The sequence below is a fragment of the Danio rerio genome, chromosome 15 (assembly GCF_049306965.1).
Source record: "Danio rerio strain Tuebingen ecotype United States chromosome 15, GRCz12tu, whole genome shotgun sequence".
NCBI lineage: Eukaryota > Metazoa > Chordata > Actinopteri > Cypriniformes > Danionidae > Danio > Danio rerio.
Window position 1 is genome coordinate 38787646 of NC_133190.1, and position 23697 is coordinate 38811342.

Consider the following 23697-nt stretch of genomic DNA (forward strand, 5'->3'; position numbering starts at 1 on the left):
CAGTCCTCAGCTTTTTGGTTAAGTCCCCATGCCCACCGAAGCCAACGCGCAACGTTCTTTATACCCACTCCCCGCTTTCCAGTTTGCATGCACCTTCCCCCCGCTCTTTACTTTACGCGCACTAGTTGGATAAATAAGGGACTTAGCCGAAGGAAATTGAATGAATTTGAACCTAAAACAATTAAGTTATACCAAAAAACTCAAGAATTGTGTTGATTCAGCTCATCATATATAAGTAGTTTGAACAATAATTAGTTTCAATCTAAGCCTATTTGAGTTTCTTTCTTCTATTGAACACAAAGGAAGTTATTTAGAAGAATGCTGGTCTACCCATTGACTTTAACAGATCTTTTCTTTTCCATTACTATGGAAGTCAGTTGGCACCATCAACCAGCAGTTTTAAAAGAAAAAAGGAACTGTTAAAAACCACACAAAGGAGATAAAATAGTAAGGTAATTGAACTATCTCTTTAATAAATGAGTACTTTGCTGCCACACATACACATAGAAATAAATAACCAAAATTATATTCTGCCTAGAGCTGTGTGAGCAAACACTGATGTGTATCTTAGTACAATAATATCATTCATTCATTCATTTTCCTTTGGCTTAGTCTCTATTCAGAGGTCGCCACAGCGGAATGAACCACCAATTATTCCAGCATATGTTTTACACAGCGGATACCCTCCCAGCCGCAACCCAGTATTGGGAAACACCCATACACACTCATTCATTCACACACACACATACTCATACACTACAGACAATTTAGTTTACTCAATTCTCCTAAACCGCATGTATTTATACTGTGGGGGGAACCGGAGCTCCCGGGTGAAACCCACACGAACACGAGGAGATCATGCAAACTCCACACAGAACCACCAACTGGTCCAGCAGGGACTCGAACCAGTGACCTTTTTGCTGTGAGGCAACAGTGCTAACCACTGAGCCACTGTGCCACCCAGTACAATAATATATCTTCTACTATAAAGTTCTATTACATCTGGGCCTTCTTTCATGTATCCCAAAAACACCTGTCGCTGTATCTTTCATCAATGCTTTGAAACTTAATTCAGAATTCACTAACTGTTCAATTAATTCCTTTATCTTTTCAATAGGAACGTCGCCGGCAGCACAAACGTACGTCCTTCTTGTGTCAACACTTCCAGAAAAGACACATTAAACTCTTCATTCAGAATCAATTAAGTTTATAAAAGCTTTCATCCTTCACTTCTGCCGTGGCCTGTGTTCTTCAGAGCAAACGAGAGAGAGAGAGAGAGACGTGCAGGCATTTCTCTGTTGTATTTGTTTTAGATTAGCTGAACAAACCCGAAGCCATTCACTCTAATGCTTTTATTGTAGCTCCCATTGTCGACTCGCAATTCGTTCATTTGCCTTATCTTAATGAGAGCGTCTCCCATTAGTGTGGGAGCAGAAGTATCTACGCTTTATGACATCACAATCCACCATCACCCGGCAACCTGGGCAGCTGTCAGTCAACCGTACGAGTGGAGGGAGAGTTTAAAAAGAGCCCCAGGGACTTGCCGAGGGTCCAGAACCAGAACCACAGCTTCGAAAAAGACACTCCGTAAGCGGACAACAGAGCTTTGAGATGAGGCTGTGTGAACTGCAGTGTTATTTGGCCCTGTTGGGTCTGTCTCTTGTGCTATGTGGTCGCAGTGCTAACTCCCAGTTAGAACCGGAGATGGACTTCCGCCATCACAGACTTTTGCAGAGAGCGAGAGCCATTGGACAGGCACAGGTGAGTCTCAAACGCAGATTAACACGGATCAGGGGCCTATATAAAAGGGAGGGATTTGTTAAAGTGCAATAGAAGTCATGTTATGGCGTCCCAAGAAAAAATTAGAATTCAAATTCTATTGGAAAATGTTCTATAGTTTTATTTCATTAACTTTCATGGAAGATTTATTTTCCACTAAAGGTTTAATAATGGAAACGGAACCAATAGAACTTTTTTTTTTTCACTGTACTTGGAATCTTAGGACTTTTTATTTTATTTATTTTTTTTAACAAAAAACACTAAAGCATGTTTATTTCAAGCATTATTCACTGTTCTATTTCCTTATCTTTCATGCAAGGTTTCCTTTTCACAAAGGATTTTATAGTGGAAATAGAACCAAAAATTTATTTTAAGATGTTTTTTTTTCACTGAACCATTAAAATCTTTAGAATTTTAGGATCTTTATTATCATGATTTTTGTTTTTTTATAGTGGAAATAAAACCAATAAAACATTTATTTTTAAGATGTGTTTTTTTTACTAAACTATTAAAATCTTTAGAATTTTAGGATCTTTGTTTTTTATACAATAAAAAACACTAAAGCATGTTTATTTTAAGCATTTTTTTGTTATATTGTTCTTTTCCTTAACTTTCATGGAAGATTTCTGTTCCACAAAAGGTTTTACAATGGAAACAGAACCAATAGAACATTTATTTTTAAGAGATAATGTTTGTTTTTCCACTGAACCATTTATTAGAATTTTAGGATCTTTATTATTATTATTATTATTTATTTTTACAAAAAAAAAAAAAAAAACTAAAGTGTTCATTTTAAGCAATATTTACTGTTCTATTGTTCTATTTCCTTAACCTTCATGGAAGATTTCCATTCCACAAAAAGTTTTATAGTGGAAATAGAACCAATAGAGCATTTATTTTTAAAAGGCAATGTTTGTTTTCTCACTGAACCATTAGAATCTTAGGATCTTTATTTTTTTTCTACTAAAAACCTTAAAGCATATTTACTTTAAGAATTATTCACTGTTCTATTTCCTTAACTTTCATGGAAGATTTCTGGTCCACAAAAGGTTTTACAATGGAAATAGAACCAATAGAACATTTGATCATAATTTATTTTGATGGTCCATTTGTTAAATTTATGTTACATTGCATCTACCTGCCAACTAATTTTCATTAGATTATAAGTAGACTGTTAGTTTGGGGTTAGGGTTAGTGTAAATTGACATGTACTTGTGAAGTTTCTTGTGGTCAGTTAAATGTCTGTTGAGGCAGCAGTATCAGCAGATATTGAGCAGACAGTCTAATACTCAAATGGACCCTCAAAATAAAGTGTTACTGAACATTTCTTTTTACAAGGTTGTTTTTTGTTTTTACGGAACCTGTTAGGATTCAGGATCTTAATTATTTTTTTCTACAAAAAACACTAAAGCATGTTAAATTAAGCATTATTCAATGTTCATTTGTTTCATTTCCTCAACTTTCATGGAAAATGTCTGTTCCACAAAAGGTTTTACAATGGAAATAGAACCAATAGAGCATTTATTTTTAAGAGTCAATGTTTATGAAACAACCTGATTCTTCAATGGAACTGCTCTGAAAAGCCTCTTGTGGAACCTTTAAGAGAGGATCTGTTCAAATCAGTAGCAGTTTTCATTTATCTGCTATCGCAATCTTTATATATTCAACTTTATTGAGGAAGCGGAAATTTATTTTATAAAATGTTCTCCTTTTATAGCAAGTGTTACAGGAGTCCCCGCCCCTTTTTAAAATTTATTTATTTATTTTATTTTATTTTTTTACTATATTTGCATTTTGTCCACGCACCTTGTATGCTCCACACCTTCCCTTACCAGTTATATTCAACTTACCAACATTTAATTTTTATGATCTGAAACTACTATTCAAAAATCAATTTAGCCATTTTTCTTTTGGTTTGTTCTGAATAGCTTACACCCAAATTATTGTTCACTTATCCTTGTTGTTCTAAACTTGTACTGACTTTTTAGATAGATTTTAGATTTTACAGACTATAGATTTTAACCAAACAATGAAAAACAGTAGTCCAAAACAACACTGGACCACATTGACTTGCATTGGATGGAAAAAACAGAAGAAACAAATAAAAAAATCATTTTTTAAACCCTTTATTCCTTTGACTGCCCGCTCTACCAAATGGTTGACCATGTTTTAACTGTTTTAAATAATGACTGTTGAAGTAATGTAAAGAATGACTGTTTTAAATAATGGTTCACACACACAGCATTGTTGGTTTACAAAAATGTTAAACAAACTTAATCCTGTTGCACTACTACACTTGATTTTGGCCTAATTTTAAAAAACAAACAAACAAGAAAACATGTTAAATGAGAATCTGAAATATTTTGTTAAAAAACAAAGGTGATTTGGTATTCAAAAATGTTTTATTTTGAATTTTTTTTTGTAATAAATTGGTCTCACACTTCACATTTTCTGATATTTTCATATATGTATTAATTCCGCTATTTTTACCATATTTTTTTACCGATATTTTAGAAATTACGTTTTGTGTTGGGAAAAAATATGCATTGAGTGTGTTGACTAGCAACATTAGGAGATTTGTTTTTCTTGGTGGGGTAGTTAAAGGGTTATAGTGCAGTCATTAGTGCAATCATTAGAAAAAGAAGAGTGTTTCTGGGAGTTATTACAAGACATTTGACTTATTATATTGTAATCAATGTAAATGAAGTTACAATATGGGTATTTGCTTCATAAATGGTTAGAAATCTATCCATTTAAATAGGACTGCATATGTTATAACCCACAATCTCAATCTAATTTGAATCGAATTTATTGAATTGCTTGGATTTGTCGAATTTACCCCCCCAATTTGGGATTAAAAAAACAGCAGAACTAGTGTAGGATAAAGTTAATATTTCAGTTCAGTGTTGTTGGAATGTTACGTTTGCACATTACTCCAGATCAGTCTACTTCTAATAGATGCTTAAATTAGAAATGACAACAATACTCATCTAATTCTATAGGTAGACGTCATTAATTCCAGTCCTACTCCGTTTCCCTCACTCACAAAAACACAATGCTAAATGAACCTGCTTTTCTCATTTACGACTTACGACAAGTAAATCCATTATCTTTTACTATACAGGAACTCTAAGTTAATGGGACACATTTAGTTCTAATCAAAACACGTTCCCCAATAAATACAAAATGGCTTTTAACTCTTTTAGCCTCGGTTATACCTCATGTATACGTTAATCTAAATTACCACACACCATTAGCTTTACTAGATGGTGTTTGTTCAACAAATAAAAAGGAAGGTGAGGTGGTAAATGAACTGAAATGTTGTGTGTTTTCTCAGGAATGGACAAAGAAAGATGTCGAAGAGCTCCTTTCCTTGCTTTCCATGCCCGAAATGCAGATGCGTGAGAGTGACCTGTCAACAACAGATGAAAACGAGGATCTCCGTGTGGAACTAGAACGTTCCGCAGAGAGTTCAAACCACATTCCCGCTCGGGAACGTAAAGCGGGATGCAAAAACTTCTACTGGAAAGGCTTCACCTCCTGCTAAAGTTGCCAATAAACATCATTTCAAATCTGTTTCTATCATAACCACTGTGGTCAAATCACATGCTTATTGGTTCTACCAGTCAACCGACTGATTGTAAGTTAATAAAACACAAAAAAAGAATAAAAATAAAAGGTGTTTTTGTGGTGGATGATTTGAATTATGATTTGAATATCTGTTCTTTGAACTGCAAATGTGCATCGAATATTAGTCTTAAAAGAATAGTTCAAAGTCAAATACATTTTTGTAAATAAATAAAATAAGGACAAAAAAAAATGTATTTACCTATGGTTAAAAACTAGGGCTGGGCGATAAAATTGGTATTGGTATTTATTGACCGAACTTTATTGTCAATAACGATACAAAATGTTTGGTATGAAGCACTATAGTTTTATTAAAATGTGGCTGCTGAGCGCGTGCCTTGGAAGGAATGCCAATAAGCTTAGGGTGTAAGTTGGTCATTTTCAAAGGAGATTTTCAATTATCTTGCATGACAAGCATATAGTGTGCAAGCGGCGCACACGTGATGCACACGCATTTTCTAGCCGTACCTAATTGAAAAACATCTAAAATTTTCTGATTGCTTCGAGCGCACTGTGATTCATGTAATGCCAAGTTCAGACTGCATGATTTTAGCCCCGATTTTGACTCGCCAACAGGTTATTTTGAAACCCCGACAAATGCCTGAAATCACAGGCAAATCGGTGCTCGTACATGTGAGTGACAATCACCCAGTATGAACGCAATCTGAGAGAATCGCTGATGAGTCGCCTATGTCTGTGAGATATTTGGTGTGCTAAATATCTGGAGCTGTCGGCGATTCAAATCATGCCGTTTGAAATGAGGTTTGACTGAAAATAACATCGCTGATCGCCTAAAGCCAATGAGAGGGCAGCATTCACATGTGTGTGTGTGTACCTGCAGGCCAGCGGGAGGCTATTCACCTTATTCTCCGCAGACGAGCAGGCGCTGCCGTTTGAATCTTTTTGACTTGAGACTTCCGGTCTCATTCACTTCCATTCCTTTTTTGACGTTAAAAACTGCTTATTACGCTGCTTGATGTTGCAATTTGATATTTTCTTATTATATTATTCTGCTTGGTCTGTAGTCATGCAAACATTTGTTTGTAGAGCAAGTAGTTTGACCGTTTTCTGCCGTTTATTATTCCTAGTCATTTCTCCCAAAGGCGACTGAATCGGAAGTTCTAAGACAATCGCGAAAACAGGCGCACTTCCGCATTTTAGAATAAGGTCATAAGAGGAGAAGTTAAAAGTGCTCATTTTCAGTTCATTTGGACCCAAGAAATGGAGGGAAAACTAGTGGAGGTTTGACAGTAGCACCCGTGTCTGTTTGATGTTTCAAACAGAAAGTTGAAAAAGTTAAAGAGAACTTGTTAATTCCCTTTAAACCCAGGTGAGCAAATATGTAAATTTTCTACCTCATTAAAGGCTTTTTTCTCATTATGTAGTTAATAACAAAAGATATACTACGTGTTTTTGGCTGTGAGATGTAGTTTAGACAAAGTTGTCAGCGATTCTTCCTAATCTAAAGTCATGCAATGTGAAAGCCCCTGTCGCCGATCCATCTTGCAGTGTAAACAAAGCAGCGACAAAACGCTAACTCAGATAGTCATGCAGTGTGAAAACATCTGTGACACGATTACTTTGAAAATCATGCAGTCTGAACTTGGCATAAGTAGCACTTCCAATCCCTGGGAAATTCCAGGAGTCTTCCGCATATGCATAGGGACTCCCGGAAAGCCCACTAACGATTGATAATCTCCTGGAAATCATGTGTCTCCCTCCCCTGGTCCTCAGATACATCGCTCACCCCTCTACAATGCATTCCTCTCTGCTCTTCAAATGCTGACATTTGACAAACTAACACAATAACTTAGTAAACACAAGGTAGCCTATATTTACCTCAGAGAACAGAAAATTTGATGACACGTTTCTGTTCACAAGTTTGCTGTGAACAGTGCTAATAGACTTAAAAGGTCAGGATTTCCTTTAAATAATACATTAATTTTGGTTTGTTTTTCACTGAACCCTTGTGAAAAAAAAACTTACGAAAAGGAACCAGGTTGAACTACAAAAATATAATAATAATAAAACATGTATACTTAAATAGTGTATCCCTTTAAGGATGTGTGTGTGTGTGTGTGTGTGTGTGTGTGTGTGTGTGTGTGTGTGTGTGTGTGTGTGTCTTTGTTTGTTTATGTGATGTCACAATGGTGATTAGTATTAATTAACAGGCATTAAGGATCATTCCGTTCTGTTTAACATGCTGAGAGTCACGACCCCAGTATGATTAAGAGTGAGAGAGAAAAATGAGAAGAGACACAACATTCTGCTCTCTCCGAGATTCACCTTCCCGCCATTAAGAGCCACGTGTGTGTCCTTCTTTGGATCTTCAGATGAGCACGCATGACTGACGGAACATCTATGAAGAGAACAAATCACTCACGCTTCATTTTCCTCTCCAGGCTCCAGGTTTGATGTGTTCTTCATTAGCGTGTTATTGGCTGTGAAAACAGACACTGCTCCATGACTCGAGCTCTGTCCCTCGAGGCTCGCGCACGAACGCGCAGACAGCGCGGAAAAAGCTGTTAGTCAGTTGTAATTGTTATTTAATTATGGTCCTGAAAGCACCGCAAATATTTCGACACATCTGGACTAGTTTGATTAACAAGCCTGAGAACAGACTTCGTCAGGCATTATAAACGGCTCTCTGCTGCTGTGTTTACAGAGTACACAGTGTGTGTGTGTGTGTGTTCAACTTAAAGAGCGAGACTTCATGACAAACATGGTGGCAAGTATGTACTGTATGTATTATTTTCTAAATTTAATTCACAAAGACATTTATAGAAGTGCATTGCTAGTTTTATACTTTCTTTAAACTAAACAAAATCTTTTTATGCAGCAAATTCATTGTTTAATAAACACAGTAAATGTCAAATGACACAAAAAATCTTTACAAAAACATATATATATATATATATATATATATATATATATATATATATATATATATATATATATATATATATATATATATGTGTATATGTAATGTTATATCTGTAAAGGCGTGTAGAGACCAGGGTACTAAAACGTGGGTTTTCATTAAACACAGCACTCTGGCAGCATGTTGGCCTACTGGTAACTAAATTACGGTGTTGTTGCTAGATCTGATATGGTTGCGGCCGGAAGTTAACGTGAATTATTTAAATATTAATGCATTTCTCAATAATTGTATTTTATTAACATCTACCCCCACCCCAACCCTAAACCCAACCATCACATTAATTTAAAAACAGCAGTTGTACCGAATATTACTTATGCTGTCTATTAAATTACCCAGTAAATTGTTTTTTTAAAGCCTGCCCCCACCCTACCCTAAACCCAACCGTCACAGTACTGTAAAAATATTAATTATTGTTATACAGTGTCATAAAAAATGCTGCTATAATGATCTGTATATTGCATTTCGTCCCGCCGCGTATCAAATCCAGACTTTACCCTAAATTACAGGCTTAAGATGATGCAGTTACGTTGACAGTAAACCATGGAATAAGAAAGTTAATACTAATAATAGAGTACCTGTCAGGGTCGTTCTTAGTTATTTTGCTACGTTAGTGGGATGTACTGAAAACATTTGTTATATGGATGATATTGGAATTACTAGCATACAATGTTGTGGTTATGTTGTCTGTTGATATTACCAAAAGTATCAAGTCACGATATTACCAAAAATGAAAACAATGAAACAATCTCCCCCCTCAACAATGAAAAAGAAATATGACAACAAGACTCTGTGGTGCTAGAGACGTTTATTATTGTCGACTAAGTGAATGAGTCGTTTATAACGAGGATTAATTCACAAACAAATCGCTCCCTCCGTTAGAATTAGAAGTGAAAGCAGGAGATGGGGTGTGTTACAGGACACGGGAGGGAGGATTATACATTTATATACACTAAAACACACGCTCTTTGTCAGCAATTCCCTTGCTATCACTTATCCATCAATGTAGAAAAGTGATTTCGTAAAATTATAACTTTCGTAATTTAAAAAAATATTTTCCTACTGACCACAGGAAAAACTCCCGATTGTAGATATATGTATGTATGTGTTTATCTCTGGCTCTGGATGGCCAGTTTTCCACTGCACCTTGGTCACACAATCATTTCAAAAGGAGCACTACCCTATACTAAAATGGCAGCTCTATTGACGCATTCCTTCAAATAGACAACAACAGGGTAGGCGACATCTAATGTAAAAAATCAATGCTAAAATCAGAAATATAGTCTACTTAAAATTACACCATAGTAAACTTTATGTGTGTTGAAAGAAAGTCTAAGGGCCAATCCCAATTCTACCCCTTAGCTCTTCTCCTTATCCCTCGTTTTGCGCATTCACGTGAAGGCCTAGAGTTGTTCCAATTCTCTTAAGTGTGAAGGCGAACGCAAAGAGAATGTGTTTGAGTGTATATAAATGTATGATCTAAGGGGAAGGACTATACCCCTTTAAATACCCCTTTAGATATTTCAGGACCACACTCGAAACCAAGGGGTTAGAAAATTTCTCTGAATGCAGCTACAACGGAAGGAGATCCACAAATTAGTGTTTTTTGTCATTATTTCAAATTTTTACAACAGACATGTTTTAATACAATCATAATGGTATTTCGCTAAAATAAATACCGCTAAATTTTGCTATCTATAGTCCTAAATAATAACTTCTGCATAGCAGTACCACAATAGTCTGTCACTTTATGACACTCAAATACCCTGTCAGAAAAGTCTTGTGGCTGGGAATGACCTTTTTACGGCGTCTGCTAAAATGTTAATGTTGTTTTCTTTTGTTTACATTGATGAATATGGCCACTGTAATGCATAGTATAGTTACGATCTTATTGCCAAATTATATTGTTATGATGACATGATACTGTCACCGTAAGTGATTTCCTGAAGATTAATACCAAAAATAATGCAAATGGAGTAACTACAGCAGTCGTAATCGTCGATCTCATATGAAGCAAGAGATCTCGATGACATATGATGATATGAGCAGGTGCTGTAGTAGTGTCCCAATTCTTAGGGGTAAATTTTGAAGCCCTTTCCCTTCACACCTGTTTTAAGGGCCAAGGGGAACGGGTTCAAAAATAGAATTGGGATTGGGCCTAAGTATATTTTGCCTGTAATAAACTGATCAAGATGTCGGCTACTTGAGCATACAAAATTATTTTTAGTGGACTTGTGTTTGTGTTTACTATTTTGATAGCCTATTAACTATTGTTTACATATCCAATTTTGTGCTTTAAGTTTAATATTAGTATCTTGCAAAGTAAATAGAAAAGTATAACACACTGTCATCATGGTGAAGACAATATACATTAGCTATTAGAAATGAGTTATTAAAACTATTATGTTTTAAAATGTGGTTAAAAAATCTTCATTCTATTAAGAAACACATTGGAAGTAATAAAAAAAAAATAAAGCTATTATTTTGACTTAAATTGATTATTTTGTAAATATATATTACAGAAAAAATACATATATAATTATTATTATTGTTATTATTATTATTATTATTTTTAGAAATGGTCTTCAGAGCTGTAAAAGAGTGATAGTATTTTCTAATGGACAGGAAGAAAAAAAGATTAGCAATAGTATCTCTCACGCACACATACACCCTAACAAAGATTTCCATGTTATTCCCTCATAATTCCCTCATCCAGCTGAAACAAAACAGAAAAATCCCACAATTCCTTTCTTATAATGAAAACAATAGGCCTGAAGCATGAATTAAGTGTATCTCCACTGTCCACACAGCTCAAGCAAAGCTAGTGACGTGTCGTGCTCTCCAAACAAAAGACTCAGTGCTGCCAATCACAAACCTTCAGCATGTTAAAATGAAGTGAACAGAAACAGGCTCACAGCCAAAGACATTCCAAATCACGACAGTGCGGCTTATATATGGTATTATGCTACTTAACTATTCTGTATTTTCAGTCTGGTCAGATGGAGATACACCGGATACTGTTTCTGCAGCTGTCAATCAAACTAATCAACCGTGCTGCTTTTAATATGATGAGTCATCATGTCAGCTGGTTGATTGCTCGTTATTGCTTCTTACAACCAAAGCCTCCAACCAACTGCTATTTCATATCAAAACATATTCTATTTGGTTTATGCTAGGCACAAATATTTGCAAATGTTGTGATGCTGCCAAACTGCTACTAAGGATATAAGTAGAAAAATTATAATAAAAAAATAATAGCTTTGAAAGACAGTTAAAGAATTTGTACCATTTTTAATTTAAAATATTTCAGCTATACTAACAAAATGAGATATATCTGAGGAAACCTCTTTTGGGACCTAGTGTCACAATTACCAGCAATCGAGTGTTTGTAGATCGCTGGAGGACTACAAATCTGACACTTTAATGAACTACAGATCCCATCATGCACTTCAGTCACACACCTGGCGCAGATTCCCCCTGATTACAAACACACACAGCCAGGGGCGTAGTGACAGGTGGGGATACGTCCCCCTCACTTTTTGAGACAGACCTTTTAGAAACAGGTGATTAATAATTATATTAACCTAATTTTCGAGAAGCAGTGGCACAGTAGGTAGTGCTGTTGCCTCACAGCAAGAAGGTCGCTGGCTCGAGGCTTGGCTCAGTTGGCGTTTCTGTGTGGAGTTTGTATGTTCTCCCTGCGTTCGCGTGGGTTTCCTCCACAGTCCAAAGACATGCAGTACAGGTGAATTGGGTAGGCTAAATTGTCCGTAGTGTATGAGTGTGTGTGTGTGGATGTTTCCCAGAGATAGGTTGTGGCTGGAAGGGCATCCGCTGCGTAAAAAGTTGCTGGATAAGTTGACGGTTCATTCCACTGTGGTGACCCCGGATTAATAAAGGGACTAAGCCGACAAGAAAATGAATGAATGAATGAATGAATGAATGAATGAACCTAATTTTTTTTTACTATCCCCCACACTTTTAAAATGTCCACTATGCCCCTGCACACAGCTGAAGTTGTTCAGTACTAATCAAATGGACTATAAACACAGCACACACACACATTGTTGCTGAGTCTTGGTAAATGTAAGTGAACATTATTAAAATACATAAAGTCATAATTTCAGAATATTTGTACAAGTCGGGATTCGAACTTGGGACTTTTGCAGCAAAGTTACTCTGTGCACAAGCCTGGTCCACTAGGCTACATGAGACTATATGTTTTTTTTTTTCGACCTTGTCAGTCAAATGCAGATTCACCAGGGCTGTTTCTCAATTCCAAGAAAGCAGAGAACGTACTTGCATTCTTGTGGAGACCGGTTTTGCCAGGTGTCCTCGGAAGAACAAACTCAGGAGACCGCGAGGGCAGAGAACATGTCCTTTGAGAAATGAGATGCTGCGTTCTTCCTGATGGTCACATGACCTTCACGCATTTTTAAAAGTAAATGATTTAAACATTACAGCATTCATACAACGATTTACTGTTTTTCCCCATTTTTAAAATATATACTTTGCATAAAAACATTATAAATATACGTTGCACAAAATAAATAAAACTGATTTTAATACGAAATTCAGCAAACAAACACCCTTAATGTGTTTATTCCTTTATTAAGATGTTCATGGTGATGTATACTGTCACCGTTTCATTTAGGGAAACTTCAGAGGTAAATAAATGATATCTCTGAACTTTAATAATAAATCTAAATAAAATGTTGCGCTTCCCACCCCCAGTCACACTGACTTCTGGGACTTCAAGAGCGAGTTCGGCGCTCAAGTCTGCATCAGTACATCCTCGATATCAAGATCACATCCGGGAAGTTTCACGCGACCTCCGTACTTGCGGTCTTGAGTATTGTAACCGAACTTTGGCAGCTGATGATGGCGTTACATGAGAACACGAGGACACAAGACCGTTGAAGAACGCATATTGAGAAACAGCCCACATCTTAAAATGCTTATGAAATGACAGATGCTTTGACTCAACTTAGTGTTTCGAATCACCTTAGACAAGTGACCTGAGTGTTTCAGATCATGCTTTGGTGCAGTGTTTTTAAGTGAAGTTTATTCAAAACTAGAGGATCACATGCTTATGATTTATCACAGCCGGTCTCGTATTTGCTAATCACTATCTTCCAATCATATGAGCCCTAAGCTACTATAAATAACCACAGTTTTCAATCCATCTTATCTTCGTTTGGAAGAAACTCCCCCTTCCTCCCCTATTCTATCCTTTACCTCTGATCGGGCGGCACGGCGGCCCAGTGGTTAGCACCGTGAGCCCCACAGCAAGAACACTGCCGGCGCTGGTCCCACCATGTTTGTATGTTCTCCTCGTGTCCGCGTGGGTTTTCCCCGGGTTCTTCGGTTTTCTCCCACCATCCAAAGACATTCAACATGCATAACAATCAAGCATTGGTCTAACCCCTTTTCGTTCCCTTAGCTTACACAGCCGGGGAGTTCTGAGATCCACCGAGCTCAGGCTCCCCTCTGGCTCTGCCAACGGGAGGAAGCCCCGGGCTCGAGGATCCCTTGAGCTTGGGGCTCTCTCCCGGGACAGCATGCCAAACTAGCTTTTTATGAATCATCAGCTAAGTGTGAACTCTTGAAACATTTGTGCTTTGGAATCTCGACACTGTGTCGAAACATAGTTTGCCCCACAGTCCAAAGACATGCGCTATAGGGCAATTGGATAAACTAAAACTGCCTGTAGTGTATGTGTGAATGCCAGCGTGCATGGATGTTTTCCAGTACTGTGTTGCGGCTAAAAGCGAACCTGCTGCGTAAAACATATGCCGAAATAGTTGGTGATTCATTCCGCTGTGGTGACCCCTGATAAATAAGCGACTTAGTTGAAGAAAAATGAATGAATAAATGTGTGTGTGTGTGCAATTGTGTGTATCTTGTATACTTTATGTTGTATGGACCAATTTTTTTGGGGAACATTTTTGGTCCCCAGGACAAAAACTGCTCATAAGTCACAAAAAAAAAAGTAAAAGTACATATTGTGTCCTGTGAGGTTTAGCATAGAATAGAATAGAATATCTAAGAGTCTGAACAGTATAAAAATTATCATATTTATGAGAATTCCCCATGAAGATAGCAAGTGCACAAGTGTGTGTGTAAGTGAGTGTGAATGTACATGTCGATGCGGCCTTCCCTGAATCATTAGTTGGTGAAAGACGCAAGCAATCTTCAAAGAATTATTCAAACAACACAAATCACAATCACTCATCCATTTCAGAGAGACACAGCGTGGCTTCTAAAACGCAGTGGTGTGTGCGCACTCGACTGTTTATGTGTGCTTTGACAGGACCAGCATGTCGTCTGCGCACACTGAGCTGGTCCATTAGCCTTTGAGGCCTTAAACACTCCCTACCATTCATCCCATTAAACTCCATTTAACATTCTCCCTACTGCTAGGCCACCTATAAAGATCTTTCTTGCATGTGTGTGCGAGCTGTGTTTGTTTTCATGGACTCTGATGCTGAACTGTTGACTGACAGTGGCTTTAACAGAGATCTTATATCACAGGTTTATAATAGGTAATAATGAGAATACACAAGACACCAGTGGTGGAAAGAGCACTGAAAAATCATACTCTGTTTACTTCCCAAACTATTTTATGCAAGTAGAGTAAAAGTATCTGTTCTCAATACTTTTGAAAGTATTAGTAAAAATTAGCCCTTATGCTGTAAAAAGTATTGCAAGTTATACCTTTTGAATTAGAAATGTAGCTTAAATTAAAAAAAGGAAAATGTTTCCTTAATCTGAGCAGTTTAAGACTTTTTTCCCGAAGTTTGCCATCTGAACACACACACACACACACACATAAACACACACACACACACACACACACACACACACACACACACACACACACACACACACACACACACACACACACACACACAAAAGACTTGATCTAACCATGTTGTTTTTAAAAAAAATAATAAAAATTGTTAATTTGTCCTTGCCCAAAAATGTGCACCCATAGAACATTAATGGAAAAGCAGCTCACAAACAGCACCACCCACCAAACCACACACACAAAAAATGTTTTGGTTGGTCTGAACTGACTGCAGTGATATTTTTGCTGAAGAAAAATACATATTACCTATTCTGTCATGACAACTACAGAAGAGATTTGGTTTGGTAATTAAAATACTGTATCTGGCTGTAATGAGTTGGTCTGGCAAGTGAGGTGAGGATCCAAATGCAGTTTATTAAGAGATTCATCAGGCAGGCAAATGTCAAAACAAAGACAGACAGAAGCATTCAGGTAATCCATAGCAAGTTCAAAATAATAGTCGAATTGTCGGGACAGGTGCCAAAAGAACAAACTATAAACAGAACACAGGGTCAAAACGTGGGTAGGCTAAACAAGGAAAACTATTTGTTTACAAGACTCAGCAAAGTGTGTGTGAAAGGGAGGTGTATTTATATTCTTGGTAATCAGTCCTCATGAGCTTCTGCTTTGTGTTTGTAATCAGTATTGATATGGAACTGGTGTGTGTAATGTACACGATGGGACATGATGGTAGTCCGGTTCTGTGGCAGATGTGATGTGTTGAGTGCCTTCTAGTGTATATGGTGGGCACTAAACTTGGTGACTCCAGTAGATCTGCTACTCTGCTGCAATGATACTATGGCAAGGGAAGTACAGGGAGTTGTTACTGCCAGTATATTTACTGACATGTAGACATATAACACACTGCTCCTGCAAACATGATATACCCCCATAGCAGATATAAATACAGGTGGAGTAGGGTCTTCAAAAATGCGGTTCGTATTTCTACCGTAACACTAGGCATTTAAAATGTTAAGGGGCAAGCTCATTGGCTTCTAAAGCGTCAGCAACCAAACTTGATTCAATAAAGGTAAAGTTTAAATTTGGAATACTAAAATTAAAAGCCTTTTTTAATTGTTATTATAGAGGTTTTTAAATAAAACATTAAAAAAGTAGTTCTAGTAGGAAGACTTAACGCTCTTGTTGACTTAATGGTCAAAAATTACCCAGGTACCATTTTAACAGCAGAAAATTTGGTGACTTTTCCACAAACTTTGAAAAGAACAAATAATTTTTTGTTACTATTCAATTACCCACCAGCTATAAAACCATTTTTAATAATATTTTTTATGCCACAGAACCCCCGTCCCACCTTTTTGCAGCTACTTTTAGCATTAGTATATATCCTGCAATTTAGTCAAAAAGAGTGTTGTCCACTTATGAACCATTGATGGAAAAACTCCATACTGCTCATCAAATCCAGACATTCACAAAGAAAAACAGATTTGAGGATTGAAATATCATTTATCTTCTTTATTTTAGATTTTTAATGAAGGCAGGTCATTTTTGACCCAAAAGACGAATGATGTATACAAAATTCTAGGACAACACACAGGTTAAAAATAGAAAGATATTTCTTGATGTTATTTCTAGAGACATGGTGCTTTTACGTCATCACATTCAAAACAAGCTTTAATCTCACTTTCTCACTTTGGAAGGCAAAGATTCATGGAAGTGAGACAGCCAATAGCAGAACAGGAAACTGTGGGACATGTTCATACCTATCAACATTGGGATGTAAGAACACAGGATAATTCTCTTGAACAGCTCTGCTTTCTGATGCTACTTTCACCTTTTATAGAAAAATCTGGGCAACCCAGGCTCATTCTGAAAACATACCACTATATACATTTCTGGAGAGCGCCAAATACTTCCCAGGAGCTATGTTTTTTGCAGTTTTTGTTTTCGCAAAATCACCAGAGCCCGCTGTGTACGCTTTTGGAGATATCAAATTTCTCTCGCGAGTGCCACCACTAGAGGCCACTGTCGACTGACTGACTGACCGAACGGCTGACCCACCCACCGCCTTCCCTAACCCCAACCAATAGTGTTTTTAAAAGCACCGATTGACCTGCCCACCCACTTCCCTAAACACAATCGACATATTTAAAAAAAGCAATTAGTAAAAAAGGAATGCCTTCACCTGATTTTTACCACATTCTCACCCTGTTATTCACTTGTTTATTTTATTTTTTGGCTACTATTTGTGTCTTTGTGTCTGTGGCTTTCTGGAACCATTCTTTGCCAGATTTGAACCTTGTCGTCATGGTCAACTCCTCTCTGCATCTCAAGTCCGCCGACGTACATGGCGAGCTACTGGACAAACTGGCAACTGTGGAGTGTCGTCCATATGGAGGTAAGCAGTCAGCTGCTAGCACAAAAAGGATTGCCATACCACCCCGTAGCGTTAGTTTTAAAGACGAAATGCAGCCATACATAAGTCGCGATCTCCAGAAATGTATGTAGGGCTACGCTTTCAGAATGGGACCCATATTGTAAACGGGATGATAGCGGGATAGAATGGTAAAATACGGGGGAATCCCGGCAAAAACAGGAGGGTGGATAAATATGCATGCTTCGGTCTTAATTATTGGACCTGCGTTTTAGAAGAAACTTTCAGTTCTGGGTTCTATGTGAAAGTTTTCTGCCGCAGCAAAGTTCTAATGAGACGCTGTATCTTCTCTAAGTGTAAAGCAGTGAAAAGCACAGCCTCCCAGTCATTTTACGCCAACGTTAAATTAACTTCATTACCAGCACCCTGCACCATCAGCGGGGAAAGCACATTAGAGAAATGAGCCAGCACAAATCTGTCCACTTCTGCCTCCAAATCCCCATTTAAACTCGCTTAAAGTGATCACAGGGCTAGTTCCACCTCTTCTGTGACTCATATAGAAAATTACTGTAGGATAAACTGGAACCAGACCGTACAGTCGACCGTTTCAGCTGTTATTTGTTTTTCTCTATCATAAAACACAGTGGAGGATTACTTTATTGTCTTGTGATGTTAATGTTTGGAAAACAAATTGGGTCGGTAAGATTATTTGGCCTTATAAGTGCTTCTATCACCGTATGATAACTTCTAAAATCTATCTATCTATCTATCTATCTATCTATCTATCTATCTATCTATCTATCTATCTATCTATCTATCTATCTATCTATCTATCTATCTATCTATCTATCTATCTATCTATCTATCTATCTATCTATCTATCTATCTATCTATCTATCTATCTATCTATCAAGGGAGAGAGAGAAGTTAATCAAATATGTTCTCCTAGTGCTAATTAGTTTGTTTGCACAGCTTTTTATTTGACAGATGTATTTTTCTGATACTTTTCGACTGCTTGTTGTCTAGTAATGAGTTCATGATGTCAAATGATGACAACTGTTGTTTTTTTCACACGTTGATCTTGATAATTATATGATATTTTTTTAATAAACACAATCATCCTGAGGGAGTATATAGAGTATACAGTAAACTGCATACTAATTGGAAAAGAGGTACAATTTGTAAATACAATTTTTTATATTTAATGCTGCTGTGCATAATATTTTCAGTTATTACTCAGAGGAGAGCATTTAATTTGGCCCTATTAATATATATATATATATATATATATATATATATATATATATATATATATATATATATATATATATATATATATATATATATATATATATATATATATATATGGTTCTTTAGACCACAACAAAGTCGGTCCATTGTCTGGCGCAAAGTTCGCCTGGCTTACACACTACACACAAGATGTAGAGCAATACGCAAATATCTTTACATATGAAAAAGATATATATTAAAGATATATATAATAAGATATATATAGGATATAAATATAAATGATTAAAATATTACAAAACATATTGATTTCTAGCCTACATGAATTTAAAAACCACTGCCTTCATACTTTCTTCATCTCGGGAGGCTTTTTCAGTTCATTCAATTTGCTTTTGTATAATGTTATTATTATTAGCAGTATTATTTATTATATCCATATTTATATTTGTTTTATTAAAAACAAGCTTTGATTTGTCCACCTGTCTGGTTTTAGACCATATAGGGCATGGCAGGTGTATTTGGAAATAAATCAAGTTTTTGAACACACTTCATTATTATTAACCATTTATTCGTTTGCTGGAAATTAGAACTGAATTTAGAAATAGTTTTGAAACAAATCTTTGCGCTTAACAAACGAAATTAATTATTTATAGGCTAATTGATGTCTGTACGGTAAGGTTTCCCTATCCACGAGAGCAAAAGCGAAAGTGAACTTACTTAACGTCCTGTAAATAACGAATGCGCTTATGGCGCGACGCAGCTGGCTCTTAAAGGTATTGGGAGATGAGACTCTAATTGGTTTATTCTCAAAACACACCTATAACTCATTAAGAAAATAACTCAACCTTTTTAGACCATGCGCCATGGCACAAAGGGGATTTTCCCGTCCTTAAGTTAGCAAAAAATGCGTTCTGACACGCCCTGAAAGCGTTTGCGCCATGCTTTTTGCGCTCTGCGCATGGGCCGTCAAAATAGAGCCCTCAGAGTTTAAACCCAAGCGCAAGCTCACAAAAATCACAGCACAATCAGACAGTTCTTGGTACCCCAAGTCTCTCCCGAAGCAGACATGGTAATGACAGTGTAGTCATTATCAACAATATTTAGGTTAATTGATAAATAATGCTAAAAATGTGACTACAGTCAAACTTTATCTCAGAATCAGATTTGGCCTGGTTTTCACACACTGGGTCACAAATTGGTATTGGTAAAAATTCTGTAAATACAATGTAAGTGGATCACATTAGAGTAAATGGAGTAAATTATTAGTTTTTCAACCCAGGTTTAATATAGATCACCCTGTATACATTTCTAGAGAATGCAAAATACATCCCAGGAGGTACATTGTTTTTGGTTTTGCGAATCTACCAGAAGCCACTGTGAGGCTTTTTCAGTTTTCAAATTTCTCTCGTGAGTGTCATTTCAGAATCATCTCCTGTTCTTCTCGTGTTAAATCCACCAGAGGCCACTGTCGATTTATTGACTGACCGACCGATCGGCTCTCCCACTGCCTTCCCTAAACCCAAAAGCAGTCCAGAAAAAGAAAAGCCCTTGTCTGATATTTACCATGTTTTCAGATCTTACCATGTTCTCACCTGTTATTAACTTGTTTGTTTTATTTTTTGCCTTTTATTTCACCTGCTTTCTGGAACCGTTCTTTGACTCGAACCCCGTTGTCAAGGTCAACACCTCTCTGTGTCCTCGACATACATGGTGAGCTACTAAGCAAACTGGTGACAGCTGAAAAGCCGTCCACACGTTGGTAAGAGGCCAACCGGTCGCTCAAAATGAAACTGAAGTTGTCAGCGGGGTTATATCGACCCATATCATTCAAAAGAAGAAATGAACCTCTGCCTACATAAATCGTGCTCTCCATAAATGTATACAGGAGTACGTATTCGCAATGAGCCTGTGTTGAAAATTTTCATGAATTTCTTGATGAGGAAATGATAAATGTTTTCTGAACTATTTATATAATAGCAACTGGAATTATGTCACAATGATATCTAGTAGCGCATTCACAACACATTCTACTGAACTCCCCAAAACAAAATATGTAAATAAGTGTGAATCCCATTTTATATGTAAATCACAAAAGGTGACAGTGGGAAGTGACATCACGACAAGCCGTGTCTGATCACAGTGACACCTTCTAAAGGCACCAAATGAGTTTACCAATTAAGAAGTGCATGTGACGACAAACCGATAATTGCGTAATTTCTTAAACAAGCAAAGTAGCTCCTATTAGCATGAATTATGCATATGCATGAATAGCTGCTTGCATTTTCATATTCCTGACGCAAGGGAAATAAAAAAAAGATCTGATGTTATTTAAGCTGCATAAAAAGAATCAGAGCGGATAAATTGCAGACGATTCTTTGTTGCTAAAATGGAGATGAGAAGTTTTGAAAGCAATTTATTTTATGACGCTCAGGAGATCATTTTGACCTGCTCAAAGACATTTATACACACACACACACTCGCTCTCTTGAGAGAAAGTGTGTTCCCTTGAAGAGCTGATTAGCAGTGTTAGGGTTCGGCGGGGCTGTGTTTAAATATCAATGCTGAATGATTCTGCTGCAGGTGCTCTTTTCTCTCGTCTCTGCCTGACTGCTCCAGCGATAAATACCATTGATTCTGCTATTGCACACACGGCGCGTAACGCTTCACAGAAGTACCATTTGTTTTAGGCCGTTTGCTGGAGCCTGATGAGAAATAACAGTGAGTAATGTTGTATCATAGGGCAGGTGCATGAAGCTCGTGATTTCAATGCACAGAACTGCGAAAAAAAAAATGTTGAATCATGTTCTTCACGTATCGGATGCTGAGATGGTGCAGTGTGTTTTGCAGGAAGCATTCGTTTTATGAATGAGAAAGAAAGAGCGAGGAAGACGAGTGCATGAACTGTGTGTGAGTGGGTGATTCTTTAGATAGAAGTTTGAAAAATTAAACTTTTGTCAAACTATGTTGCATAAATGTTAACAATCCATGGCCTTTATCAAACCTCATGTGGATTTTGGTGGTGTTCCCAGTGCAGGTTTGGATTGACAGTTTTTGGGAAGCAAGTTGAATTGAGTGAACTTTTGATTCAATGGTTCTGACCCAAAGTAAAATTGACTTGATTTTATGTTTTATTGCAAGGTTTTGCAAATTAACTCAATACATTTTTGGATCATTTATTTATTTTTTATTTTATTTATTTATTTATTTATTTATTTATTTATTTATCACAACACAGTGCACCATTGATACGACATATGACATACATAAAAAACATAAAAGCACACAAAATGCAATTCGCATATTCATTAATACAAATCCTCCATCAGATTTTTCTGAACAACAAATTAGTATCGCAGAACAGAAAGAGAATGGAAAAATAAACTGTATAATGTTAATTTACAATTTATTAAAAATCTTAAATCATTTATAATTATTGGATTGTAAATAATTTAATATATTTAATTATTTATTTATTTTATGACTGTCTATTTACTAAATGTATATTTGTATATTTATTTATATTTATTGTTTATTTTTTAAAACTTTTTTTTGTTTGTTTATCCAATTATCTACTGATTTACTTTTTTATTGTTATTATTTTCTGTTATGATTTTATTCCATCATTCATTCATTCATTTTCCTTTGGCTTAGTCTCTATTTCAGAGGTCGCCACAGTGGAATGAACTGCCAACCACTCCAGCATATGTTTTACAAAGCGGATGCCTTTCCAGTCACAACCCAGTATTGGGAAACACCCATATACACTCACACACTCTACGGTCAATTCAGTTCATTCAGTTCACCTATACCACAATGACCTTCTTGCTGTGAGGCAACAGTGCTTCCAAATTTAGGCACTCCTTTATGGCCTCTTCAGGGTTCTGGAACCCCTTTAGTTAGTTTAGAGGGTGCTTGAAAAACATCTGTAGTTTGCTTCATTTGGTCTGGACTAAGGGCAATAAATGATACATTGTTGCATTTTCTGCCGTCTTTGGGTTGTTTTCACTTCACACTGCTGGCTTTGGTCCGAACCAGTTGAAACAAACCAAAATGCAGTCATCTGACAAAATCCACATCTTTCATTGGCCAGATGTTGTTGAATATTGTTCCTTATTGATTAGTTAAAATTCACATGCGGGAAAATGCCAATGAACTCCCGCAAGTAAACAAAACCGGCAGACACAAAATGTCGTTTTTACTCTGGAGGGACGACTGCGCTGACTGATTGTATCCCTGCTCATAGTATACTATATAGTTTTTGTACATCACTTTAGACAAACTAAACATTTCGAGAATGAAGCACGGCCACGGCTGGAAAACAGAGTCATCACTTCAGGAGGAGGCGTGAATTAATTAAGCTAAACTGCGACATGGTCATCTTGTGGAAATACTGCCAACGATCCATCAGGTAATGTTTTCCCCTCTCTCTCTCTCTGTTGGTAAAGCACTGTCAACAAATATTTTTCCTCCATATCCCATAATGCACAGAAATCAAGGGAAAACGAACTCTAGTGCGATTCAATTGAACTAAATAAGGCAGATGTGAAAGCACCCTCATGTCAACATTTAGAATTTTTAAAATGAAAACCTTTTACATAGACAAATATTTTTCTGTATGTAAAAAAAACTAAAAAAAATCGGTAATTTTACGATTTATTTTCAGCAGCTGAGGTGCATGAAAAAACCTGTAAAATAATGGATATTAAATTACAAAAATTTGCTTAAATTTAAATTTCTGGTAAATTTCTGTCATTTATTATCTGTTATTTTACAGTAAATTTCTGTAATTTAATGGCCTTATTTTACATATTTTTTAATGCAATAACATTTATTACTCTGTAAAACTGATTGTGACTGGTCAAAAACATAACTACACACACACACACACACACACACAGAGAGACAGCACCAAGGGACACACAG

At 36.6% G+C, this 23697-nt stretch overlaps 1 protein-coding gene across 1 annotated transcript; it reads left to right on the forward strand.

Moving 5' to 3' along the window:
* The first annotated feature begins 1542 nt into the window (after positions 1 to 1542).
* On the forward strand, positions 1543 to 5477 carry sst1.2 (somatostatin 1, tandem duplicate 2). Its single transcript, NM_001386222.1, has 2 exons — positions 1543 to 1761; positions 5117 to 5477. The coding sequence occupies exons 1-2, from the start codon at positions 1612 to 1614 to the stop codon at positions 5324 to 5326; spliced, it is 360 nt and encodes a 119-aa protein (NP_001373151.1). The 5' UTR covers positions 1543 to 1611; the 3' UTR covers positions 5327 to 5477.
* The last annotated feature ends 18220 nt before the right edge of the window (positions 5478 to 23697 follow it).

Excerpts from the sequence above, each read along its gene's own strand:
- sst1.2 (NM_001386222.1), top strand. The coding sequence starts at position 1,612 with ATGAGGCTGTGTGAACTGCAGTGTTATTTGGCCCTGTTGGGTCTGTCT. Across the intron at positions 1,762-5,116 it reads GAGCCATTGGACAGGCACAG|GAATGGACAAAGAAAGATGT; the intron begins GTGAGTCTCAAA and ends GTGTTTTCTCAG.